Source organism: Equus przewalskii, chromosome 9 (genome assembly GCF_037783145.1).
Source record: "Equus przewalskii isolate Varuska chromosome 9, EquPr2, whole genome shotgun sequence".
NCBI lineage: Eukaryota > Metazoa > Chordata > Mammalia > Perissodactyla > Equidae > Equus > Equus przewalskii.
The window spans coordinates 24732974-24760917 of record NC_091839.1 but is presented as its reverse complement, the minus strand read 5'-3'; the positions used below and the strand labels follow the sequence as shown (position 1 = coordinate 24760917).

At 45.8% G+C, this 27944-nt stretch overlaps 1 protein-coding gene across 34 annotated transcripts; it reads right to left on the bottom strand.

Moving 5' to 3' along the window:
- Positions 1-431: 431 nt before the first annotated feature.
- Positions 432-27317, bottom strand: ZNF667 (zinc finger protein 667). 34 transcript variants are annotated; one of them, XM_070558618.1, is made up of 10 exons: positions 26750-26806; positions 21118-21383; positions 20754-20930; positions 15319-15471; positions 14340-14431; positions 12640-12766; positions 11264-11356; positions 4436-4532; positions 4269-4297; positions 432-3291 (listed from the first exon to the last, which is right to left on the bottom strand). In XM_070558618.1, the coding sequence occupies exons 5-10, from the start codon at positions 14370-14372 to the stop codon at positions 1712-1714; spliced, it is 1959 nt and encodes a 652-aa protein (XP_070414719.1). In that variant the 5' UTR covers positions 14373-14431; positions 15319-15471; positions 20754-20930; positions 21118-21383; positions 26750-26806; the 3' UTR covers positions 432-1711. The 34 variants fall into 34 exon arrangements, with proteins under 34 accessions (XP_070414719.1, XP_070414718.1, XP_070414720.1 ...); XM_070558617.1 differs by having other exon boundaries at positions 26518-26799; XM_070558619.1 differs by lacking the exon at positions 21118-21383 and having other exon boundaries at positions 26750-26868.
- Between the last annotated feature and the right edge of the window lie 627 nt (positions 27318-27944).

Here is a 27944-nt window from a genome sequence, read left to right as displayed (position 1 = left end):
CTAGTAAAGTGTAAGTGTCTGCAGGCAAGAACAGTCTTATCAGTTTATCTTACATAAGTTAGGTTTGTGACGTTGATTTGGAACCAACCTCTCTGGCACATTGGCAGAAGAATTAACAACATAGAGGAGTGTGTGTATAGACGGGGAGGAAGAAAAGACAAGACTTTCTATGCGACTTCTCTGTGTTATTTGCTCCAAGCATTGATTTTTTTATGATTTTACAGAACTAACAAGTTTAAATGGAAAATCCATTATTCTGTTATCCTGTATGCATGCTCACCCTTCACAAATCTGGTTGTTGTTTTCTCAGTTGTGGTCAAAGTTTGAGTGACCTAATCCATGTGGCCACACATTCTACAAAGTTGTCTTAAAATATGGCTGTCCTCAATAATAGCTTCTGCAGTAGATAAACACACAGAGGAATCCAAGTGTATACAACACAACCACAAAAAAGAGCTCTTATTTTATTCCTTGCATATTTCACACAAGCTGGAAAGAGGGACTGAAAGCTATTATATAGGATGAACAGCTGACAGGAAAAGAGCCTGATACACAAATCCAGGGTTTCACCCATGTCTTGGTCAGCGTGGGCTGCCATAACAAAATACCATAGACCGTGTGACTTAAAAGAAATTTCTCACAGTTCTAGAGGCTGAAAGTCCGAGATAAGGATGCCAGCATGGCTGGATACAGGTGACAGCTAGCTTCCTGGCTTGCACAGCTGCCTTCTGGCTGCCTTCCTCACATGGCAGAGAGAGCAAGCTCTCTAGTGTCCCTTTTTTAAAAGACACTAATCCTACCATGAAAGCCCCAACCTCATGACCTCATCAAAACTAAGTAACTCCCAAAGGCCCCATTTCCAAATACAATCACATAGCGTGTAGGGCCTCAACATAAATTCTGGGGGGACACATTCAGTCCATGACATTCCATTCTGCAGACTAGTGTTCTTACATAAAAATACCAATGTTATTCATACAAATATAGACAAATTTCTTTTCAAATAAAACAATAATTTCTCTCGGCTCTGAAGTTCCTTGCTCCTCAGAACATCCTACCTTTTTTCCTATTAGCCCATCTCAGGCTTGTTAGAGTCTCCATACCGTGAAGATCATGTACCTTCACATCCACGGAGTCAGGTGCTAACGACTCTACTGCTCCACACAATTGAGTGCTATCTTTATCCACATAAAGACTCACTCTTCTTTATGCTGATCCCAGAAGTTTCTATCAGCTAAAAACAGCACCCTCATTTTCCAGGAAGTCCCTTACATGTGACAGTTATAGTTTTAAGGGACAAACTCAAACTCTTCCTTCAGGTGACCTTAAATCAGGCTCAAAGCCCCATCCACAGAAATGGACTTCACAACTCCACTTTGTTGCACACGACCAATGAAACAGCTTTAAAACCTACCCTCGGAACAAAATGTCAGTGACTCTTATCAAGTGAAGAATGATACTCATTAAAAATGACTGATCCAATCATCTGACACACTAGTATGAAATTAAGACCTACAATAAGGCCATTACCTTAGCTGATTTAAAATGCTCAGGTCAAAAGTCACCAATGACTTTTACTCTTTGGCATTCAAAGTGGGACACATCAACAAATAGTCCAAAATTTATGTTATAGACAAACTTTATGTTACAGAAAAATGCACTTTTCCCATGCCTCTGCCTCACTCTTTGCTTTCACATAATTAAAACAGCTTCAGGCTTTTCCCTCAGAATGTGAATTCTGATGTCGAATCAAGGATGAGCTCCGACTATATGCCTTCCCACATTTCCTACATTCATAGGGTTTCTCTGAAGAATGACTTCTCTGATGCCGAATAAGATCAGAGCCACTGCTAAAGGCCTTCCCACACTCATTACATTCATAGGGCTTCTCTCCAGTATGACTTCTTTCGTGCAGAATAAGGGATGTGCGTTGACTAAAGGACTTCCCACATGTTTTGCACGTATATGGTTTCTCTCCAGTGTGAATTCTTTCATGTTGGGCAAGGTGTGCACTCTGACTGAAGGCCTTCCCACACTGATCACATTCATAGGGTCTGTCTTCACTATGAATTCTCTTATGTCGAGTAAGAGAGATGCGATGACTGAAGGCTTTCCCACACTCCTCACATTGATAGGGTTTTTCTCCAGTATGAATTCTCTGATGTTCAATAAGAAATGACTGGCGACCAAAAACTTTACTACATTTATTACATTTGAAAGGTTTCTCTTCAGAATGAATGTTCTGATGTATTTTAAGGTTGGCAGTTCCAGAAAACATCTTCCCACATTCCTTACATTCAAACAGTTTCTTTTTCTTTGTATGCACTTTTTGATGTTGAATAAGGGATGAATGCCGGTTACAGATCTTCTCACATTTATTGCATCTATAGAGTTTCTTTCCAACATGAAGTCTCAGATGTAGAATAAGGGTTGAAGGCCGCCTGAAGACCTTCTCACATTTATCACATTTGTAGGGTTTCTCTGAAGTGTGAATTCTCTGATGAAGCATAATGGATGAAATCCTATTGAAGGACTTTCCACACTTTCTGCATTTATAAGGATTCTCTAAATGGTGACTTCTCTGCTGTAGACTCTGACTTAAGGTCTTCCCACTTTCATGGGTTTTCTCTCCAGTATGAATTCTTTCATGTGTAACAAGGACTGATTTCTTACTGAAGCCTCTCCCACATACACTGCATTTATGTACTTTCTTTCCATTGTGAATTTTCCTATGAAGTAAAAGGGATGACATTCGAATGAAGGCTTTCCCACATTTTCTGCACTGGTGGACATTCTCAACAAAGTGCATTTTCTGATGGATACTGAGAGATGGGCATTGACTCAAGGCCTTCCCACAGTCAAAGGTTTCCTTTCCATCATGAGTTTTCCCATGTAGAATGAGGGTTGTTCTTTGAATGAAGCTTTCCCCACATTTATCACATTTATGGCTTTTCCTCCGATTGTGAATTCTCTGATGAAGAATGAGGGATGAGATCTGCCTGAAAGCTTTTCTACAATTACTGCATTCATAAGGCTTCTCTCCTGTATGAGAGTTCTGATGAAGTTTAAGAGATAAGCTTTGACTAAAGATTTTCCCACAGTCATTACATTTTAAAGATTTCTTCCCTGAATGCACTTTCTTGGGTTTTACCAGGACTGAATTTTTCTTGCAGCCCCTCTTTCCTGTGGAAACTTTTTGTGGCACAGAAACTGGTTTCTGATAGATGCTTTGCCTAGATTTGTTGCACTGATTTGGAGGTAACTTCTTGGTCTCACACTTAGACCCTGAGTCTGAAAGACATCAAGAAATTAAATGTTTGTTTTTCTGGGCTGGAAAAACGAAGCTTCTGTGAAGTCATTATCATTATCAGTTATAATAACAATGATGTTAACCAGAACAATAACTTTTTAGTGTCTTATTATGGTTTTAACATAGTAAGGAATTTATAGAAATATTTAAAAACTAGAATTTAGGAAAGTTTGCAATTTTAAATGAATAAAGTTTTATTTGTAGGATAAATTTATACCATATATCGCATTAAACTTCATAGGTTGTTCATTAGATGAATGTAGTTTTATTATATGAAATTCCAGAAAAGACAGAAGATAGCATACAGGCAGAAGGCAGATTAGTGGTTGCCTGGAGCTGGAGGTGGGAAGGGGGATTCACTGTAAATGGGCATGAGGGCTCCTACTGGAGTGATAAAAATGTTCTAAAACTGGATTATGGTGATGGCTGCACAACTTGGCAAATTTATCAAAAACTAATGAATTACACACTTAAAATGGGTGAATTTTACAATACGTAAATTATGCCTCAATAAAGTTGTAAATTTAAAAAATGTATTCTTAAAATCAAAAATTAAAAATAATAACCAAACCAGACTTCTGGTTTGTGGTTCCTCATCTAAGAAGCCTGGAAGTTGCCACTTCATCCTAGCAACAAATAAAAAGCTAAACAGACTATAAAACCAAGAACTCCTTTAGGATCCACAAGAGAAGGGAGGATGCAGGGCAAACTGCCGCCTCCAAGACTGGAGAGACAGACTGAAGAATACAGGGAGTCGCACCTTAGCAGAGCAGAGACTCACAAGCAAAACCACCATGGGAACCTGTGCTGTGGTAGGAAAACCTGAACTGTAACTGACAAATTGCTGGAGGCTCAGTGCTGACAAGTCTGAGAGTTAAAAACTCCAGAGGGAGCTAATCATAAGGGGATCTCTAAAATACTGCGAGATTTACCTTTAGGAGTTTGATCAGAGTCTCACCATAAATATCGGAGAAAAATCCTCTTGGGCTGCCAGCAGGGGAAGGGGAAAAGAAACCATTTTTGAAATATGCCAGAGCACTCTGTTCCTCTTAACAAGGTTTGCCCTCAGGGGAAACTAGTTAACCAGAGCCAACTCTGCTGAGGTATTCTCAGAGCCTAACTGACCTGGGAAAGGGAGATACCCAGCTCCAGCTGACTCTAGCCTCCCAAGTGGGAGAAAGGAAATATCCAACTCCAGCCCACTCTACCCATCCTGTTCCACCTAAGGGGGGAGAAAAAAACAAACACTTGTGATGTTCACATTCCACAGGCGCAGGCTCACTAAAACACTGAGAGCTAATCATAGGACCACAGAATGCTCCCCCTCCTGCCAGACCTCACCACATTACTAAAGGCCTATTTACAGCAGTTCTTTCTAACTGGTACATCATGTTTGGCTATGAAGAAAAAATTAAAAGGCATACCAAAAGTAAAAAACACAATTCGAAGGGGCAAAGCAAGCATAAGACTCAGATATGGCAGGGATGTTGGAATTATCAGATTAGGAAATTAAAACAACTATGATTAATATACTAAGGACTCTAATGGATAAAGAACAGATGGGAAATGTAAAGCTGAGAGATGGAAATAAGGAAGAACCAAAATGAAATGTTAAAAGATCAAAAATGCTATAACAGAAATGAACAGTGTCTTTAATGGGCTTATTAGTAGGTGTGACACAGGTGAGGAAAGATTCTGTGAGTTAAAGGATTTATTAATAGAATTCTCAAAAACTGGAAAGCAAAGAGAACAAAGACTGAAATAACAGAACAGAACATCCAAAGACTGTGTGACAACTACAAAAGAAGTAACAAATGTGTAAAGGGAATACCAGAAGAAGAGAGAATAGAAGAAACATTTGAAACAATAATGACTGAGGATTTCCCCAAATCAACATCAGACACCAAATCACAGATCCAAGACACTCAGAGAACATCAAGTAGGATAAATGCTAAGAAACCCACACCTAGGCATGTCATTTTCACACTGAAGAAAGTTAAAGAAAAAATCCTGAAAGAAACCAGAGGAAAAGAAAACCTCACCTAGAGAAGAACAAAGATAAGCATTACATCCAACTTCTCCTCAGAGACCATGCAGGCAAGAAGAGAGCAAAGCGAAATATTTAAAGTATTGAAAGAAAACAACCCACCAACCTAGAACTTTCCGTACCCTGTGAAAATACATGTACACACCCATATATACACACTCAAGATAAATACATAAGCATACACTGTTGTGATTATTATTTTGAACAAACTGTTATCTGTTAGACCAATTAAGAATAAGAAAAATAAACGGTTTTTTTTGCTTTCAATTATTCCTTCTCCAATGCTCCTCGTTTCTATATGCAGATCTGAGTTTCTGACCTATTTTATTTTTTTCTCCCTAAAGGACTTCTTCTAACATTTCTTGCAAGGCAGGTTTACTGGCAATAAGTGCCCTCAATATTTGTCTGAGAAAGTCAATTTCTCTTTTACTTTTGAAGGATAGGCTTATATATAAGTGAAGTGAACGAAAGCAATAATACAGGGGATAGGAGGGAGAAATTAAGGTTATTTTGTTATTATAAGATACTCACACTACCCATGAAGTGGTATAGCGTTACCTGAAAGCGGACTTGGACTAGTTGTAAAGGTATGTTGTAAACTCTAGGGTTTGCAACAACTGAAAAAAAAAAAAGTATAAGTGATACAAGGACAGAAAATATCATCATATAAAATGCTCATTTAAAACCACAAAAGGCAGAAAAAGAGTGGTAGACAAAAACAGGAACAAAGAATAAAGGCAACAAATAGAAAACAGCAATGAATATGGTAGATGCTAATCCAACCATATCAATAATCACTGTGAATGTCAACGATCTGAATGTACCAATTAAAAGGGATTGTCAGAATGGATCAAAAAACATGACTCAACTGTTATGTTGTCTACAAGAAACTCACTTTAGATAAAAAGACACACATGGATTAAAAGTAAATGGATGGAGAAAAATATACCATGTTAACAATAATTGAAAGAAAGCAGGAGCAGCTATATTAATTTCATACAGAGCAGACTTAAAAGCAAGGAAAGTTATCCTGGATAAAGAAGGGCATTATATAATGATAAAGGGGTCAATTCCTCAGTGAGACATAATTCTTAACAAATACATGCCTAACAAAGGAGCATCAAACTACATGAGACAAAAACTGATGAAACCACAAGGAGAAACAGATAAATTCACTACCTTAGTTGGAGACTTCAACACCCCTTCTCTCTGAAATAGATCCAGCAGGCAGAAAATCAGTAAAGGATACAGTGAACTCAACCACACCATTATTCAACTAGATATAACTGACATCTATAGACTACTTCATCCAACAACAGCAGAATTCACATTATTCTCAAGCTCACATGGAACATTCACCAAGATAAACTATACTCTGGGCCATAAAACACAACTTAATAAATTGAAAAGAACAGAATTCATACAATGTTTGCTCTCAGACCACAATGGAATTAAATTAGAAATCTGTAACAGAAAGATCATTGGAAGCCCCAAAATACTTGGAGATTAAGCAACACACTTTTAAATAACACATGGGTCAAAAAAGAAATCTGAAGGGGTCAGCCCAGTGGTGCAGTGGCTAAGTTTGCATCTTCTGCTTCGGTGGCCCAGGGCTCGCCGGTTCAGATCCTGGGTGCGGACATGGCACCACTCGGTGGGCCATTCTGTGGCAGGTGTCCCACATATAGAGTGGAGAATGGGTGTGGGTGTTGGCTCAGGGCCAGTCTTCCTCAGCAAGGGGAGGAGGATTGGCAGCAGATGTTAGCTCAGGGATAATCTTCCACAAAAAATAAAAATAAAAAAAATTTTTTTTAAATCTGAATAGAAATTAAAAAATATTTTGAACTAAATGAAAATGAAAACAACCTATCAAAATGTGTGGGATGCAGAGAAAGCAGTGCCGAGAGGGAAATTTATGGCACTGAATGCACATATAAGAAACAAGGATCTAAAATCAATAATCTGGGGCCAGCCCAGTGGCCGAGTGGTTAAGTTCGTGCGCTCCGCCTTCAGTGGCCCAGGGTTTCGCTGGTTCGGATTCTGGGCATGGACATGGCACCGCTCATCAGGCCACATTGAGGCAGTGTCCCACGTGCCACAACTAGAAGGACCCACAACTAAAAAAAATATATAAAACTATGTACCGGGGAGACTGGGGGAGAAAAAGCAGGGGGAAAAAAAAAGATTAGCAACAGTTGTTAGCTCAAGTGCCAATCTTAAAAAAAAATAAAAAAATAAAAAATAAAATCAATAATCTAAATCTCCCCCTTAGGAAACTAGAAAAAGAAGAGCAAATTAAATCCAAAGTAAGCAGAAGAAAAGAAATAATAAGAATTAGAGCAGAAATTGCAAACAGGAAATCAACTGAGAAATACTATAAAACAAAAGCTGGTTCTTTGAAAGTTAATAAAACTGATAAGCCTCTAGCTAGGCTAACTAAGAAAAAGAGAGAAGGCACAAATTACTAATATCAGAAATGAAAGAGGGGACATCACTACAGATTTTACAGAAATTAAAAGGATGATAAAAGAAAAAAGAACAACTCTATGTTGAGAAATTTGATAACCTAGGTGAAACTGACCAATTCCTTAAAAGACACAATTTGCCAAAATTTGCATAAGAAGAAAGAGATGATCTGAATAGGCCTCTATCTATTAAAGTAATTGAATCAATAATTAGTAACCTTCCAAAACAGAAAGCACCAGGCCCAGATGGGTTCACTGGTGAATTCTACCAAGGGAAGAAATCATACCAATTCTCCATCATCTCTTTCAGAGGACGGAAACAGAGGGAATACCTGCTAACTTCATTGTAAGAGGCCATCATTACCTTAATAATACCAAAACCAGAAAAGACACCAAAAGGAAACTACAGACCAGTATCCTTGATGAGTATCGATGCAAAAATCCTAAATATATAACAGCACATTAAAAGGATCCTACACATGAGGAAGTGGGATTTATACCTAGAATGTAAGGATAGTTCAATATGGGAAAATCAATCAATGTAATACATCACGTTAAAAAAATGAAGGACAAAAGCTACATGATCTTCTCAATTGATGCAGAAAAAGCTTTTGACAAAACTCAACATGATAAAAACACTCAACAAACTAAGAATAGAAAACTAACTCAATATAATAAAAGTCATCATTGAAAAGCCCATAGCAAACACCACAGTAACTGGGGAAAGATTGAAACCTTTTCCTCTAACATCAGGAACAAGGCAAAGAATGCCCACTCCACCGCTACTATTCGATGTAGTACTGGAAGTTCTAGCCAGAGCAATTAGACAAGAAAAATAAAGCCATAAAAAAGGGAAAAGAAGTAAAATTTTTCTCTGTTCACAGACAACATCATTTTATATGTAGAAAATCCTAAAGATTCCACACAGAAAAATTGTTAGAACCAATAAACGAGTTCAGTAAAGTGGCAGGATGTAAGACCAACACTCAAAAATCAGTTGCGTTTCTATACACTAACAAGGACCACTCCAAAAAGGAAATTGAGAAAACAATCCCATTTACTAAAGCATCAAAAAGGATAAAATATTTAGGAATAAATTTAACCAGAGGTGAAAGACCTGTAGACCAAAAACTACGAAACATTGCTAAAAGAAATTAAATAAGATACGAATAAATGGAAAGACATCCTGTGCTTGTGGATTGGAAGACTCAATATTGTAAAAATGTCCATACTACTCAAAGTGATCTACAGATTCAACGCAACCCCTATCAAAATCCCAATGACACTGTTTGCAGATATAGGAAAAAACAAGTCCTAAAATTCATATGGAATCTCAATGGACCCCAAATACCCAAAGCAATCTTGAAAAAGAGGAACAAACTTGGAGGCCTCATACTTCCTAGTTTCAAAACACACTACAAAGCAACAGTAATTAAGATGGTGTGGTAATGGCATAAAGATAGATATATAGTCCAATGGGAGAATAAAGAGGCCAGAAATAAACCCTCACACATCTGGTCAAATGATTTTCAACAAGGGTGCCAAGACTACACAATGGGGAAAGGACAGTCTCTTCCACATAAGGTGTTAGGAAAACTGGATATCTACATGCAAAAGAATGAACCTGGACCTTGCCTTACACCATAAACAAAAATTAACTCGAAATGGGTTAAAGGCCTAAATGTAAGACCTAAAACTACTAAACTCCTAGAAGAAAACATAGGGGAAAAGCTTCAGGACATTCGATTCAGCACTGATTTCTCAGCTATGACACCAAAAGCACAGGCAACAAAACAAAAAATAGACAAATGGGACTACATCAGACCTAACTTCTGCATGTCAAAGGAAACAATCAACACAGTGAAAAGGCAACCTCCAGAATGGCAGAAAATAATTGCAAATCATAACTGATAAGGAGTTAATATGCAGAACATATAAGGAACTTCTACAACTCAACAATAAAACACAAATAACCCTATTAAAAAATGGACAACGGACTTGAATAAACATTTCTCAAAAAAAAGACAAATGGCCAATAAATAAATGAAAAGATGCCTACCATCACTAACCATTAGGGAAATGCAAACCAAACCCACAATATCACCTCATACCCATAAGGATGGCCACGATCAAAAAACCAGAAAATAACAAGTGTTGACGAGGATGGGCAGAAGCTGGAACCCTTGTGCACTGTTGGTGGAAACGAAAAATCGTGCAGCCACTGTGGAAAACAATATGAAAGTTCCTCAGAAAATTACAAATAGAAATACCATAAGATCCAGCAATCCCACTTCTGTAGATAGCCAAAGGAACTGAAATCAGGATCTCCAAGAGATATCTACACTCCCATGTTCACTGCAGCATTATTCACAGTTGCCAAGAGGTGGAAGCAACCCAAATATCCATTGATAGATGAATGGAAAAAGAAAATGTGGTATATACACATAATGGAATATTATACAGCCTTTAAAAATAAGGAAATTCTGTCACATGCTACAACATGGATGAACCTTGAAGACATTACGCTAAGCAAAAAAGCCAGTCACAAAAGATCAAATCTTGTATGATTCCACTCCTATGAAGAATCCACAGTGGAAAAATTATAGAAACAGAAAGTAGAAAGGTGGCTACCAAGGGCTGGGGAGAGAAGTAAGGAAGAATTAGTATTTAGTAGGTATGGAGTTTTATCACTGAAAGATGAAAAGTTTCTAGAGATCTGTTGCACAACAATGTGAATATACTTAACCCTACATTTAAAAATGGTTAAGAAGGTAAATTTAATGTTTTGTGTGTTCTTTACCACAATTAAAAAAAAAAAACCATATAACTTGACGAACCAAAGAGGAATCTATTAGAAAAGGGAATGAGTTCCTGAAAAGTAGTCAAAATGAACATTTATGGAAAAGACTTTAATTTTTTTAAGGAATGAAGAAAATGATGCAAGTTTGAACATTACCATTAAAAGTGCTATCATTAGAGAAGGTGGAATACGTTTTCTCTGAAGGGAAATATGAAAGCTGAGGAAGGGAAAGTGATAGGTGGAGATGAGGGGGTTAAGAGCTGAGCTTCTAAAACCAGTAGCTGGGGTTCAAACCCAGCTCTGCTGCCACCTCCTAGCTGGGTGACCTTGGGCAAGTCATTGAACCTCTCTGGTTCTCAGTTTCCTCATCTATAGAAGAGGAATAATAGTACCTACTGTATAGGGTGCTGGGAGAAACTTATACTTAGAAGAGTGCCTGATACCTAGTAAGAGCTTATTAAATGTTGGTTATTCTCCCTCTGGGGGCTCGTACTGAAGAGACTTGAATTTTCTGCACAGGCTTGAGGCCATGGAGGTGAGGAAAGTAGCTCTCCAATATTGTCTCAAAGAGGCTGCCCTCTCACGATGGAGTGCACTCTTACACGGAAACCCACCTTCTAAGCCTTGATTCTGTCACTCACCCAAGCCCCGGCGTCTCCTCACTGGCTCCACCATCCAGGGCGCTTTCCCTTTCTCCAATAAGGTGATCACATTTGGCCTCCGAAAGGAAAGTCCTGCACACGGGAAAAACATTGGAATTGAGCATGATGGGGGTGCCACAGATGTCAGAGCCCAGCCCTGTGTCAACAGGAAAGGGGCTTTATTAGCAAAGGGAGCACAGAGGATGCAAAGGGCAGGTGGAGAATGAGGAGGATGAAAGTTCAGTTACAGCTGGCAGAGTTGTTTATTTCTAACTCTACAAAGCCAACTATTTTCCTAAAAAGTGGGACCCCAAACTCCTGAGGCTGGTTAACCTATTGCCTTTTAGCTTCCAGCCACACCCCTCCTTGATCTGTTTGGTGGTGCAGGGGCTCTGCAAGCCACACTTCTTTTTCGCCAGGTGCTCCCTGTCAGGGTCCACCAATGGGGCTCTGGTGGTTTCAATTTCTGCTTTTCTTTTTCAGCCTGCACTCCCAGAATTAGCCTCATCTTGCCCTCACAGGAGTATAAACCAACCAGACAGTGCACCCCTCTCCTCCTTCAGAAGTCTGAGTCTCTTCCTCTAAGTCCTAAGACCCCTAACTCTTCCCTTTGTCCCCCTAGCCCTGCAGTTACCATCTCTGTTAATTCATTGTCTACTATTCATCTTTTAACAGTACCCGTTAAGTCAATTCCTTATATAAACTTCTCTCTCCTCAAGAGGTTACATGTATAGTTACTATATGACCAACAATTCTACTTCTAGGTATCTACCCAAGAGAAACGAAAATACATGCACACACAAAAACTGGTACACAAATGTTCATAGCAGCATATTCATAGAAGCCATGGAGTGGAAACAGTGCAGATGCCCATCAACTGATGAATGGATAAAATATGTAGAATATCGTTTGACCATAAAAAGAATGAGGTACTGACACATGAAACAATGCAGGTGAACCTCAAAAACATGTTAAGTGAAAGAAACAAGAAACAAAGGACTACATATTTATGATTCCATTTCTATGAAAGGCCAAGGATAGGCAAATTCATAGACAGAAAGTGGATTAGTGTTTGCCTACTTGGGGGCGATTAGTGGGCAGTGGGAAATGAGGATGACTGCTAATGAGTAGGGAGTTCCTTTTGGGGGTAATGAAAATGTTCTAAAATTAACTGCGGTGAAGGACGCACAACTCTGTGAATACACTAAAAACCACTACCCTACTTTATATGGGTGAGTTGCATAGAATGTGAATTCCATCTCAATAAAGCTGTTAAAAAAACCCAAAACTGGAGTGGCTTCTGTTTTCCTGACTAGACTGATGACTCCTGTCCCTCAGTGAGCCAGCTGTGGATTACGCGGGGAGGAGAGCCTTACCAAGAGAGGCCAGGGTCTGGTAGTTCTCCAACATTACATCTTCGTATAGTGCTTTCTGAACGGGGCTCAGCCATTCCCACTCCTCCTGGGAGAAGTAAATGGCCAAATCCCCAAACGTCACTGGCGCCTGAAATGGAAAATCACATGTCCTTTCACCGTGGGCTTGTGCTTCCACGTGGCTGAAGGAAATGGCGGACTTGTCCCAAAACATGGGAGACACATAATGCCAAGAATCTATCCGGGAAACATTTGAGGTTCTGAAGCCAAAAGGGGCAGGTGTATTAAATAAAATAAATAAACAACGACTATGACACAGCTGTTATTAAAGACTTGCACAAAAAACACAGCAACTTGGATTTACCGGGCATCGACAAAGTCAAGGCATCTTTCTGAGCACCCTACACATACTGGCTCATTTAGTGCTTGTGTTAGCCCCCGATGAGGTATTGCTGAGAAAATCACAGCAATGTTACAGACGAGGAAACTGAGGCCCAGAGAGCTAAGGTGACTTACTGAAGTTCTCAGGGCCAGTGAAGGAGGAGCTGGGGTGGAAGCTGGCAGTCTGACTTCTGAGTCTTGCTCCTGACCACTTGCTCTCTAAAGAGCATGGGACTATGTTACATGCAGCAAAAGGTTCTTTGCAGATGTAATCAAGGTTACTAATCAATTGACCTTAAAAGGAGATAATCCAGGGGGGCCCAAGGCAGTTAATCACAGGGGCCCACGAGAGCAGATTTTTCTCCTGCTGGTGGCAGAAGAGGAGAGCAGAGAGGGAAGTGGGGGGATCTGAAGCACCAGTGCGATTTGACCTGCTGTTGCTGGCTTGAAGGTGGAAGAAGGGGGCCACCCGGAAAAAGCGAGAAGGAACTGAATTCTGCCAATAACCAGGGAGTTTAGAGGAGGACCCATGAGACCACAGCCAGCCAACACCTTGATTTCAGCCTTGAGACCCAAAGCGGAGGACCCAGGTAAGCCATGCTGTGCCCAAACTCCACCCATGAACTGTGATGATCAACATGTGCTGCTTCAAGCTGCCAAGTTTGCGGCAATTTGTTACAGCAGCAATAAGGAACGAATAACATCGCTTAGAGGGCAGTAGCTTCTGTTACAAGAAATCGCATTCAAGACGCTTATTGCAGGAAATCCCTTGACCATCTAAAGCGGTGAAGCACGCTTCTCACAGGAAGCTGACGTCACCCCTTCGCTGGCCTGGCTCCAACGAACTCAACCTGAATACGGGGCTACACGGAGTCTCTTAAAGAGATTTCCTCCATGTAAATATGGGTTCCACGAGGAAAACAAAGTGACATTAAGAGAACTCTGGAGGACAACATCAAATCCCCTCTGCCTCAGCAGGTCCCACCCAGGCACACGTGTCCACCTGGATGTCACAGGGGCTCTCGTCTTCCCTTGAATGCCCTGGGGAGGGCCTTCCTCCCAGCACTGGCAGAGACCCTGGAGATGCTGAACAAACAGGAAAGTGGTCATGCGCACATTGAGAAAAGAGGAGAGGGGGCTGCTGGGTGGTCTCCTGGCTCGCTGGGGCCCTTCTCACAGGCTCCCAGCCTCTGTGCTGATGGGAGGAAACAGGGCCAGGTCTTGGCTGGTCTCCCCTGGGCAGGAAGTTTCCATGGGAGGAAAGCAAATGGTCATGTCTCACAAGATGGCACTTTCCTGAAGGAAGAGGAATCGCTACTTACCTTGGACCTGGATTTCCCTCGTGCAGCAGGCATCCTGTCCTCGCCCCTGAGGGGCCGCGTTTGGAGAGGGGCAGCGTGCTGGGGAGGTGGGGCTGCAGGAGAAGAGAAGTCATGAGGCTGATGGGGACTTCTAAGCAGTCCCAGAGTCTCTAGGGTAAGAATCTCCTCAGCCTGGTCACACACACACGTACACACACACGTGCACAGACACACTTGGAGGAAGGTCAGAGCACCTTGTGCAGCATTTCTTCCCTTTCTCAGGGTCAGGGAGGGACCACAGCCAATGCTACCTGCTCCAAGGATCAGAGGGCTCTGCATCAGGAGGCAAATGAGACCTGCGTAGACACCTGTTCATCCATTTGACAAGTATTTGCTGAGTGCCTACCAGGTGCCAGGTACTGGCCCAGGTGCTGGGCGGTAAGCAATGAGTTAGAGTGGAGCAGTACCAGCTCCCACGCACACTACGTTCCAGCAGGGAAGACAGGCCCACGTAACAAAGTGTTAGCTGCGATCATTGCTATGAAGAAAAAAAGGACCAGGGCAGGCGGGGAGTGAAGAGGTTTGGAGGAAGGCCTGTGAGAGGAGGCAACACTGAGCTGAGTCTGCATGGAGTGCGAGTATGAGCCACCTGGGCACTGGGAGAGGAGTATTCTGGGGAGAGGTACCACAGGTGCAAAGGCCCTGCGGCAGACGTGTACCTGTCATGTGGAGGAACCAAGTGGGTAGGTGTGCTGAAGCAGAGTGAGGTAGGGAACAGGGGGCTAGGAGGAGGCTGAGGTCAGGAAGGGTCAGATCATGAAGTGGGGGTGAGCAGTTTGGAAATGACCCTAAGTGTGACAAGACATTACTGAGGGAGCAGGAGGCTGGGCAAGGAGTGACATATCCGAAGTACCATTTAACAAAACTGTTTTGCATGGCTCTGTGGTGAAGAAACTGTGTGCATGCTGGTGGGGGAGGAGCAAGAGCTGAAGAGACTCACTAGATACTGGGGCGGGCAGAGGGGAGGCGCGAGATGCCGGACATCACTCCGAGGGAGGCCCCTCCGTCGCCGAGTCACCTCCACCGGTGCTGTCCAATGCACATGCCACTAGCCACATATGACAACTGAGTTCTGGAAACAAGGCTACTGCAACTGAGGAAATGAGTGCTTAATTTTACTTAATTTCAATTATTATTAAAACCACAAGAAAATAATATTAAAATTACTCAACTAAAACTTATTATTAATCTAAAATTAAAAACTGATCCTCAATTCTGTTTCCGTAAAACTTTTAAGCATGTTTCGAACAACTTGGGTGTGTGAATCTATTTTTCCAATGGTAAATGTTATGAAATTCAAATATAGATCAAGCATCTCCAATGAAAACAGTGTCTGGATTGAGGCGCACACATGTGAGAGACACAGCGAATTTCAAAGACTTAGTGTGAAAAAAAAGAACGTAAAATATCTCAGTGGTAATTGTTTATATTGACTACATGTTGAAACTGTAACATTTCGGACATATTGAGTTAAATAAAATGCATTATTAAAATTAACCGTGATCATGAATTTCCGTGTCTTCTTACTGTTTTCAATGTGGCTGCTGGAAGATTTACGTTCCATGCCTCACGTTACGCTTCCCTGGGACAGCGCTGCCCCCTACTACAGAGTCTATACTATTCTACTGCTCCGTTTTCTGCACGGCACTCACTGCCTCCTGGAAACGGCTTGTGTAAGCGTGTGTTTGCACGGGCACTACCCCCACCGTGACCAGGGCTCCACGAGAGCAGGCACCTTGACTGCTCTGTCCACGGCTCTCCTCCCGGTGCTGAGAGAGCAGCCAGCACAGAGCGGTGCTCAAGAAACACCTGCTGACTCACTCAATGCCAGCTCTGAGTGCTTCCTGGCATGCTGAAATCGGGGTGGGGAGCAACCATCCTACGCCAAGACCCCGTCACAGAGCAACAATTCTGCTAGCAGTCCTTCCAAGCCCTCTGAACTTGTCTTTCGGAGAAGGGCAGGGTCTAGAAAAGGCAGAAATGGGGGTATACTTTTTATTTCCCCCATTTCAAAAAACTTGAAATCTAGAGAATAGTACAATGAACACCTGATTACTCTTCACCAAATGTTAACATTTCGTTTTTTTTTAAAATTCAAAATAAGATGTAGACATGATGACCTTTCACCCCTAACTGCTTCAGCACGTGCCTCTGAAGAATGCCATCATCACAGCCGGTGCCAACAATGGTGGCTACGGCATAAAAAACTCTTTTGGTGAGGGGCTGGCACAGTGGCGCAGGGGTTGAGTTCACATGCTCCGCTTTGGTGGCCTGGGGTTCGCTGGTTTGGATCACGGGAACCGACCTACACACTGCTTGTCGGGCCACGCTGTGGCAGGCATCCCACATATAAAACAATTGAGGAAGATGGGCACAGATGTTAGCTCAAGGCCAATCTTCCTCAGCAAAAAGAGGAGGATTGGCGGCTGATGCTAGCTCAGGGCTAATCTTCCTCAAAAAAAACCCCAGAAATAACATAAAAAAAACTTTTGATTTTTCTATGAAAAAGGTACAGCAGGATGCAATCTAGAAAATGGAAATACAAGATAGTTCTCTCTATAGGTGTTTTTTTCATCCCTTGAGGGTGGAGGTAGGGAAGATAAATGAAATCAAGGCCATAGTTAAGTTCAGAATTAGATAGCAAGTATGTTTTATTTCGTTTGATTTGGTTTGGTGAGGAAGATTGTCACTGAGCTAACATCTGTACCAGTCTTCCTCTATTTTGTATGTGGGACACCACCACAGCATGGCTTGATGAGTGGTGCTAGGTCTGCACCTGGGGTCCAAACTGATGAACCCCGAGCCACTGATGTGGAGAGCGCAAACTTAACTACTATGCCACCGGGCCAGCCCTGACAGTGAGTATGTTTTGATTAAAAATGTGAATGACAGGATGGCCTGTACTGTTTAAGAGAACCCAGCCAGAAGAACATTTGGTTTATTGTACTTCTCTCTTCATAAAGAGAAAAGCAATAGTAATAATGACAAGTAACACTAAGATTAATTATTAATAAGACTAACAAACTGAGTGCTTTACATGTGCTAGGCATCGCTCTATGAGGATTATCATTTAATTCTCACTCCTACCCTGGGGGCAGGTACTTTTATTCACACCATTTTCCAGATGAGGAAAATGAAGCTGAGAGAGGCAGGAATCACTTGCCCAAGGTAATAGGGCAGGGAAGCTGCTGAGCCAGAATTCAAGCTGGGGTATCTGCCCCCAGGTACCTGGCTAACCCTCTGGGTTAGAGGGAAGGGCTGGGCAGCCTGATGTGTGTTAAACACATCACTCTGGAGTCAGACCACCTGGGTGTGACAGTTGTTTTCATCAGCTGTTTTACCTTGGGCAAGTTACTTAACCACTCTGTGCCACAGTTTCCTCCCGTTAAACGGGGACAAAACAGAACTACTTCTGGAGCTGTTGCGAGGATTAAGAGTCAAATTCAGGTCCTACAACCCTCTCTCCCTCACGCTGGCCTCCCTGCCAGTCCCTGAAGGTGCTGCCATAGCCCGGCCTCAGGACGCTACCTGCAATGCTCTTCCCCCGCCTCAGCTCAGCTCCTCACTCCCTTCAATCTTTGCTCCAATCTCACTGTCTCTGTGAGGCTCACCCCAACCTTTCTATTTAAAACGGCAGCCTGCCTCCAACCCCACCCACACTCACTCCTGGCCTCCCTCACCCAGCTCTGGCTTCTCTTCTCCATAGCTCTCATGGCTAACGCTCCACGTGTGAGATAACAGAAAAGATGTATATTGGTCTCCGCCCCTGGTTCCTGGTACAGAGCTCCTAAAAGCCTTGTCAATTCTTAAGTGATAAGAGCACCAGGAGCATCTTCTGCTCTAACAAGGAGATGCCGGGTGGGCTCCCGGATGGGAGATGGTCACCAGAAAGACCAAGCTATGATTAAAAGCTTACTCCTCCAGAGATGGGAGAGGGGCTGAGAATGGAGTTAATAACTGATCATGCCCACGTGAGGAAGCCTCTATACAATCCCCAGAGTACTGGGTTCAGAGAGCTTCCAGGCTGGTGAACACATCAACGTCCCGAGAGGGTGGCACATCCCACCTCCACGGGGACAGAAGCGCCTGCGCTCGGGACCCTCCCAGATCCCCTCTATGTATCTGTTCATCTGTGTCCTTCATTATATTACAAACTGGTAAACGAAGGGTTCCCCTGAGTTCTATGAGCCACTCTTGCAAACTGACTGAACCCCAGGAGGGGGCTGTGGGAACCTCCAACTAGTAGCCAAGTCAGACAGAAGTGGTGGGTAATCTGGGGACTCACTGCTTGCACTTGGCATCTGAAGTGGGTAGGGGGCAGTCTCATGGGACTGAGCCCTCAACACATGGGATCTGGCGCTACCTCCAGGTAGACAGTGTCAGAATTAAGTTAAATTGTAGGACACTGAGTTAGTGTCGCAGAATTGCTAGTGTGGGAAAAACCCCACACATCTGGCATCAGAAGTGTTGTGAGCGTGGTGACACTGAGAGTAAAGGAGAGAAACACAGGGAAAGACTGAGTTTTCCCCAAAATACTATGTAACTTGCCAACTTACTATGTGTGGTGCTTACAGCCTGTCTCCACTCCCTCAAGTGCAAGTCCCAAGCACCCTGGACCAGTGCAGGGCACGTGGAGGGGGTGTGCTAAGGGCTGCTACCACCATGACTGAATGGCCCCCTAGCAAATACCTTCTTTACCATCACTCCTTCAAGGAGCCCTCCTGGCACCCCTGGCTGCAGCAGGTGCCTCTGGGACCTGCACTGAGTGCCACTTCATCACATAGAGAAAGAATTCTGCTGTTACTGCATTTGCCTTTGCCTTCAACTCCTGTCCTCGACTGGACACTGTGAAGTGACCAACACTCCTGTGTAGCTGTGTGACCTGGGGCAAGTTACTGAACCTTACTGGGCCTTTACCTTGATCTTTTACACCCAGAAAGGGCTGCTGCTTTGAGTAGATAAGATAGCATCAGGGCCAGTGCTCAGTGAAGGGTAGCTTCAATCATGGTGGTTGTCACTGTATGTGTCATCACCCACGAAGGGTAGCCCAATTGTGGTGGTTGTCATTAGCACAGGTGGGGCCAGTGCTGTGAGCTGAGTCTGGGAGACAGGCTGAGTTACCGTCCTGTCCATGCACTCTGTGGAAGTGCTCGGGTGTGTGTGTTGACTGTGCTCAACCCCTGGTGACAACATCACCTCCTCAGTTAACAATCAGTAGGAGAATGAGAGCTGTGCTGGATACTTTATATACATCACGTGCTCTCCTTTCATCTTTAGAGCAAACTGACCACGTGGGTCCACATTTTCCATTCTGAGGATGAGAAAGGGAAGATGAGCTGCCTGCTGTCACAGCAGTTTAAGTGACAGCCTGGGTTTGAGCCCCTGTCCACAGGCAGCACAAACTGCCCATTGGTGCAGGACAGCAGCCTACACAGGAAATTCCCCCGTGGTCCTCTCTGGCAGAGTTTGGGAGGTGTCCATGTGGCACCATAGTTACAAGACATTTACCTTTGTTCTATTAGAGCAGCCAAAGGACTTGGGGAGATTGGCAGCACACCAATTGTTGAGGGTGAGGGCTGTGGCTCAGTGACAAACCAAGTGGCCTGGCCTTCAAGTCTCTGACTACCCTGAGCAAGCCTTCCCTCAAGCAGAAAGACAAAGGGGCCGGCCCCAGAATCCTGGACGCCTCTATCCTGTTAGACCCCGGGGCAGGGGTGTGCTGGGTGATCTGCAGCGTCTGCTAATTTCCATGGTGTAAATACTCCCACCAGGGCCCATCGTAAGCTACCAAACTGATGTCACTGAGCACGGAGCTGGGGAGAGGTGTGCACAACAGGGTCATGTGAACCGGTGCAGGCCAGCCCCAGCACTCCAGCGCCCAGGGCCTCAGAGGATGAAGCTCTGTTCTCTGCCCGGCAGTTCTCATACTTTTTTTTTTTAAAGATTTTATTTTTTCCTTTTTCTCCCCAAAGCCCCCCAGTACATAGTTGTATATTCTTTGTTGTGGGTCCTTCTAGTTGTGGCACATGGGACGCTGCCTCAGCGTGGTTTGATGAGCAGTGTCATGTCCGCGCCCAGGACTCGAACCAACGAAACACTGGGCCGCCTGCAGCGGAGCGCACAAACTTAACCGCTCGGCCATGGGGCCAGCCCCTACAGTTCTCATACTTTTGACCAGTATCCCCGAACACTAGAGGAAGGTTAACGCCTAGTTCTGTGGTCTGGGACACACCCCAAAGCAGCTACCTCACAAGAGAAAACTCTTTTGCTGGTTGGTTCTGTTTTGTTTTGAAACATCCAGGTGACTTGTGCATCCTACGTTACAATAAATCTGAGTTTGTGGTTAATATAAAAATCAGGTTTTAAATTATTTACCAGATAAGTACATCACTTGGTTTTTCCCTTCTGATTCCTCAGGTAAGACAGATTTCTCCAGGAAGTAGCATCACGTCCATCCTGTGGTTTCTCATAGCTGTTTGCACTCAGTCATGCACCCCAAACTGGAGAAGCACGATTCGTGTCCACAAATAATTTTCTCCAAGGAACTCAGCTCTGCCGGGGAGGAAAGAACAGCAGTTTGACATTAGATAATTCTGAATTCAATGCCCGCCTCTGCCAATCATCGGCTGTGGGAGAGCTAGACGGAGCCTCAGTGTGCTCCTCTGCAGTGGGTAAAGAGCACCCGCCTCCCCCTCGGCTATTGGGAAGTTTACACGAGCTCTCTGCAGCGACTTCTCACCTTTCTTTTCCTTAAGCCAGGACACGCCACGCATTGAGAGGACCAAGGAAGACCGAGACCCACTGAAAGGGCTGTGGTTAGAATTCTCATATGGTGCTGGTTGGAGAGAAACTGGCACAACCTCAAGGGAGGGGCAATTTGGCAGCACCTTTAAGACTGAAGTTACACCTCCTTTAACCCCGTCACTTCATTTCTGGTATCCGCCTTTGGACGTCCTTGCATGTGTATGAAATGACAGGCACACAGGGTATCCACTGTGGCAGGCTCTGGAAAAAGGCAAGACAGTCCTGCAGTGAAGGGAGTGTGCCTGGAGCCAGGCTGTCTGGGACCAGCTTCTAACACTGCCATCCCCTCTGTGTGTGATTTCAGACACTCTCTGTGTCTTGTCTGGGCCTCAGCTTCCTCAACTGTAAAATGGGGCAAACAACAACGGCTCCACAGGGCTGCTGTGAAGATTAAAGGCGTGAAAACATGTAACACACTCAGAGCAGTGCCAGTGCTAAACAAACTTTAGTTATCAAGAGAGTGGAAACAACCCAACTGCCATCAATAGGAAAATGGCTAAGTGAATGTTATGTGCACAAAATGGGACACCAAGTAGACCTTTAAAAGAACAAGGTGGCACTACATCAGTGGTTCTTCACTGAGGGAGATTTTGCCCCCAGGGGACACTTTTGATGTCTGGGGACATTTCTGGTTGTCACAAGGAGGGGAAGGGTACTCCTGGCATTCAGTAGGTAGAGACCAGAGATGCTGCTAAACATCCTACAATGGACAGGATGGCCCCCAGAGCAGAGAATGATCTGGCCCAAGTGCCAACTGTGCCGAGGTTGAGAAACCTGCTCCACGTGTACTATGCGACACGATCTCCAGGATACGGGACAATGATGGGGGAAAAGGTATAGAAAAACTGCTTAGAGAAAACAAGACACAGGATATGGATGCATGAGTTTGAAAAGGCATAGACCAGTTCTGAAGGATAATCAAGAAGCTGGTAGTAGTGACTGCCCCCGAATAAGGGAACTGGGTCACCTGGCATGGGAAAGAAGACTTAGAACTCACTTTCCCTGTCTACACTCTGGCATTTTCTATCATGCATTTATAATTACCTCTTATAAACAATAACAATGCAAATAAAGAGGGTGGATCCCACACCATCTCAGGGCAGGGCTTGTCTTCTGAGTCCCCGACCATAGGGTGGGAGAGGGCTTTGAAAGACACAGAGCTAAATTCTCGGTCCCAATGAGAGGATGGCTAGAACTGGAATGGGAAAAAGCTTCAAAGAGTTACTGGACAGTGGCCATGACTCCCCTCAGGCAGACAACCAGGTCTCTCCTCTCAGCCCCAAGAACCCCTCTGATCCTGGAGGGCTGTGCTGAGCACAAGCTGGGGGCAGGTCCTGATACACCTGCAAGCCAGCCCTTTAGCACACCGGCACAGCCTCACCACTTCCGTTCAACCAGAGTGTACTTTTGCTGTACCACCTGCCAAACAGTGAAGATCACCCCTACCCTGCACCTGCCAGCCCCAGGGATATACAAAGACATGTTCTCTAAAGACCCAAGTCTAGCTGTAACAGAAAACACAGGCTTTGCACGTGAATGTGGGCCCTGCCATTCCTCTTTCATGGGAACAGATATCCCCATTTGAAGGACAGGGCTAGGAATGTCCCTATTGCAGGAAAGCGCAGCTGTCAGGCCTGCCTTTGATAAGAATCGGACAGTACTGGTCACTGGTACCCTCCTCTCCCGCCACCACATTAATTTCTTCTATTCCTAGAAATCCCAAAAGAGCCCGCAAGCTCTCAGGGCTGTAGCTCTCCACCCTGTCTGTACCTTAGAATGTCTTGGAAGCTTTTCTTTTCTTCTTCTTTTTTTTTTTTTTTGGTCATGAAGAATTGACCCTGAGCTAAGATCCTCTTTTTGCTTGAGGAAGACTGTCATTGAGCTAACATCTGTGCCAATCTTCCCCTGTTTTGCAATGCGGGACACGGCCAGAGCATGGCTTGCTGAGCAGTGTGTAGGTCCACACTCAGGATCCGAACCAGTGAACCCTGGGCCACAGAAGTGAAGCATGCGAACTCAACCACTACGCCACTGGGCCGACCTGTCTTGGGAGCTTTTTAACAAATACCAATGGCTGTGCGCCATGCCAGACTAATTAATCAGAACCTCTGGGGATTGAGTCTAGGGCCTTTTTTTTTTTTTTTTTTAAAGCTTTCTAAGTTGATGATAATGCAAACCCCTAGTTTAGAACCACTGCCCCAGTCTCTGAGCCTCAGAGATAGGGCTGGAGATCTGACCTCTCCAGGTCAGCATTAGAGGAGAAGAGTCTTTGTTAAGCTCAAAGCCAAACTCTTGGATTCCCTGATGAAGGGATTCCACCCAGTCACCGACGGTGGCCCTTCCTGGCTTTGGAGCTGATGGAGATGCCCATGGGAAGCTGGGTGTTGATTTCGCAAATAGCATCTGCAGTCACCCGTAATCATTTCACCCTGCTTTATTTTTCAAAATACTTATCACTACCTGTTATAAATTGAATTGTCATCTACCTACTAAATGCAAGCTCCAGGTAAGCAGGAACCTTGTCTGTCTTGTGGGTTGACTAGAACAATGCCTGGTCCACAGCAGGCACTCAACTGCTAAATAAGTGAATGTCTCTTAGAGCAGACCCAGGCTGCAGGCCATGGACACCCTTTCTTCTCATCTCAGGAACACTACCCCATGGATGGATTTTTGGGATTCTTCTCCTTGGTCTAACAGGCGAATCTAGCAAGAAACTGCACAAGCTTTAAGTCAGTACATTAAAATCCATGCTGTGCTGTGCAAAGCAGCCATGCATCTTCAGCCTGTGTCAAACGACCTTGCTATCTCGCATCTCATGACTGAAGACGCCAGCTGGAGACATTAGCAACAGGAAGAGGTAATGGGTACCTTGCTCTCACATTTCCCAGCTGCATTTCTTAGAGATTAAGGGAATAATTAACGACCCTGGTCCTTGCCTCCCTCCACACAGACAGCGTCAGCATCTCCGAACTTGTCTGATGTACAACCAAGGAATTCTTGTTTATGTATCGTCAACGTATAATCTAGAGAAAAACCAGACGTACCCTACCCCCTTTTGACATATATGAAATCTAGCTGTAAGTTTTTATTCCTCTTCCCTGCACACATACTGTTTTGTGAAAAAGATATAAGCTGCCCTTAAACTCACAGACCTCAGAGCAGTTCCAACAGAGCCCTCTTTTGACCTGTTTCCCGAGGTTTGAACTCCTCCCACTGATTAGTGAATAAACTCCTTCACTAACATCACCTAGACTCTTTATTTCAGTCAACATCCCTCTTTGACCTCTTTCCTCCAGCCCCCTCACTCCCCTCCCTATCCTCATGCCTTGGGAATGTCCACAGGGTGTCCTCATCGTGGTCCTGTACACCAATGGTTCTCAAATGGGGTGATTTTGCCCTCCAGGAAACACCTTGCAGTGACTGGAGACATTTTCACTTTCACAACTGGGGCAGGGGAGTGTGCAACTGGCATCTGGTGGGAAGAGGCCAGAGATAATGCTAAACATTCTATGACGCATACGACAGCCCCTGCCCCAAACAAAAAATTATCTGGGCCAAAGTATCCACAGTGCCGAGGCTGAAAAACCCTTGTCTCTACATAGAGACATCTCCAGACCCCGGTGTTAATCAGAAAATACCCCAGCCTCGGCCCTGTCATTTCCCAGTTCAGGCCTTCACCCCACAGGTTCCCTAGGGACATTTCCATCCAGGAAGACTCTCTATTCCTGGTCTCCACCCCCCATACCAACCCACCCCCCTCCCCCGCCCGCCTAGAGCCCTCCCAGGAATTATGACTACAAAATTCTGAATCTAAGCTATGACCTAGACTTTAGGGTTATTTTATCTGTTAACCTGAAACCTCTACTCTGGGGCTCAATTCTCTGCCTTTCTTCCTGTGGATTCTATTCTCTGGGATCCTTACTGTTATTATGTTAATACAAGTATCATTTATATGTTGTTTGCTTGTGTCAGGCGCTGTTCTACTTAATGCTCACCACAAGCCTGGGACTGATACTATTATTATCCCTGTTTTGGAGGTGAAACTGAGGGGCAGCAAATTTAAGTAACCTCTCCCAAAGTCACACAACTAGTGAGTGATGGAACCAGGAATCCCAGAGTCCATGCTCTTCCTCCCCCGAGCTACACTGGTTAGGAAGGTGACACGCAACCATACCCAGCCACACCAGCCTCAGGTCCCAGAGGCCAAGAGGGGCTGCGCCCTCCCTTCAAAAGCACACTAAGGCCCAAGCAGACAATGGGTAAGTGTGTGGCTGGGCTATGGAGGGCACCGCTGCTCACGTGGGAGAGGTCAGACCCCCAGCTTCGAGGACAAACACCCAGTCTCAAGTTCAGAGATGAAAACCCCTCCAGCATTCACCATAAGCCCCTGTCTCTGCATGGGGTCAAAGAACAGAGACCACCAGCACTGAAACAAACAGCCAGCACCCACAGAGCGCTTAGTGAGCGGCAAGCCCTGAGCTGGGCGTTTCACCCGTGTTACCCCATTTAATTTTCCCAACACCTAGGCCAAGTGCTGTTTCCATCTACGTCACCAGGGGGAAAGCCCGGCACCACGGCGCGCACACTCCCGTTCCCAGAGCCCATCGCACCTGTGCGGCCCTCAGCCTCCTCCCCGCAGGGCCCCTGCCAGTTACAGGGGGACAGACAGCCGGACAGCACGATCACACAGCCGCCGAACCACAGTCACCCAGTCAAATTAGTCACGCCAGACTGTGGTAAACGACACGTGTCACACAAAGCGCTCCAACACACAAGTCCTCAGAGCCACACTCTCATGCCCACCCCCGCCCGCTACAGGCGCAGTCACTTCTTCCTCACAAGCACCACGGACCACGCATGAGACACCCGGTCCCGAGACCCGCTCGTCACCACGCGGGCTGCCTCCGTCACAGACACACAGCCACCGACGCCCCCTCGTCACCACGCGGGCTGCCTCGGTCACAGACACACAGCCACCGACGCCCCCTCGTCACCAGGAGCGCTGCCTCTGTCACAGACACACAGCCACCGACGCCCCCTCATCTCCCAGCACACCCAACGTCATCACACGTTTCGAATATCCAGTCCCGGTCCTTCACCTCCCACTCGGCCCACCACACAACCAGACGCGAACCGCACACGCGGCCGCAGGCGCAGAGCCCCTCAGAATCTTAGGGAACAGCCCCACAGGTGGTCACCGGCCCCAACCCCGCGCAGTGTCACCACGCTACGCAGTCTCGGGCCCACGACCCCACAAGCTGTCACACGCCGGCAAGCCCACGCAGCCGCGAGCACAGACACACTCGCACAGACACACGCCCACACCTACGGTCACCTCCCTCCTCCCAGGTAGCGTCCCGGCGGCGACCACTCGCACCTCCGCGCAGGCACCGCTCCCCGCGTCCGCCCCGCGCGCCTGCGCACTCCCCTCCGGGACCCCAGAGCACCGCTGGCCCCGCCCCCTCACACGAGCAACACGTAGGCGGGACGCGGCCCCACCCCCAGGGCTTCCCCCAGAGCGCAAGGCCCCGCCCCTAAACAAAGCCACGCGGCGCCCACGCACTCACGCTCTCCCCTCCGGGAACCGTTCCACAAGAAGGGGCCTGAGGCCCCGCCCCTCACACGCAACAGCGCCCGCAGGCACGCTCACGCAATCAGAGCCACAGGGGGGGTGGGGTCGCTCGCGCGCCAGCCCGAGGCCCCGCCCCTGCACAACACACGTAGCACGCACGGCCGCGCGCACGCGCAGGGCCTATTTTGCGCTCCCCCGGGGCCCCACTCCTCATTCCCCGTAGGAAGTCACGGAGGCGTCTTCTGGCACTGAGGCCTTTGCTAGATCTGTTCAACCAAACCCAGCCTCCACCCTCCGCAATTCGTTGCTGTCCTCGGCTTCCACGCCTGCACGTTCCCGTCCCGTTTGGGGGCTTCTCCCCCTAGGACCCTCCCCGTTGTCCCCCGGCCTCAGCTGGACTTAGAGCTGGGCTCACCCGCGCTTGCGCACTTGGAGCTCAGGCTGCAACTCCCAGAAGCCTGTGGGGCGCGGCACGGCTCTTGTCGGCCAGACCCAGACGTGAGGTTGAGGAATCCCGGCCCGCAGTGGCTCCGATCTGTCCGGTCCGTGACGAAGTGACCCGCGAGAGGGGCGGAGGGATGTTCGTCCAGGCTGGAGTGGAAATCTCACTTACGCCTTCATTGAACGAAGAGCCCCAGAATCCTTTGCGCGCCGCCGTTCCGTCCGTCAGACTACATTTCCCAGGAGACCCTGCGTGTGGTGACGGGGAGGTGCGTCAGCCCGGCTGGCTGGTGGGCGGGGGCGGGCTGGAACTGCGGTGGCGCTGAAGTTAAGCGCAGTGCCATCGTGAGTCTCAGAGGGAACGTGTGAGGTGTGGACCTGCCTCTATCGTCTGGGCGCGCGAGTCCCGGGGTGTGATTGTGCGTTTGTGCTTCTGGGCCCCAAGTTGTGTTAGTGTGTATACGTGTGAAGATGAACGATTGTTTGTGAGCGTGTGTGACCCTGCTTTTGTGGTTGTGTGCTGTCGACTGAAGTAGAGTCTGGGTGAAGGTTAATTAAAGGAGTCTATTTGATAATCCAGGTGAGGAATTCAATCCTGGGAAACAGTCCGACAGAATATTCGGAGGAGCTACTGCCGGTGTGTGAGTTTAGGTGCAGCGCGCGTCTCTCACGAAACAGTGTACGTGCAGGGGAGAGGGGAAAAGCTTACAAGGAGGTTTCATGTATGTCAGAAAAGGATGGGGTACGTC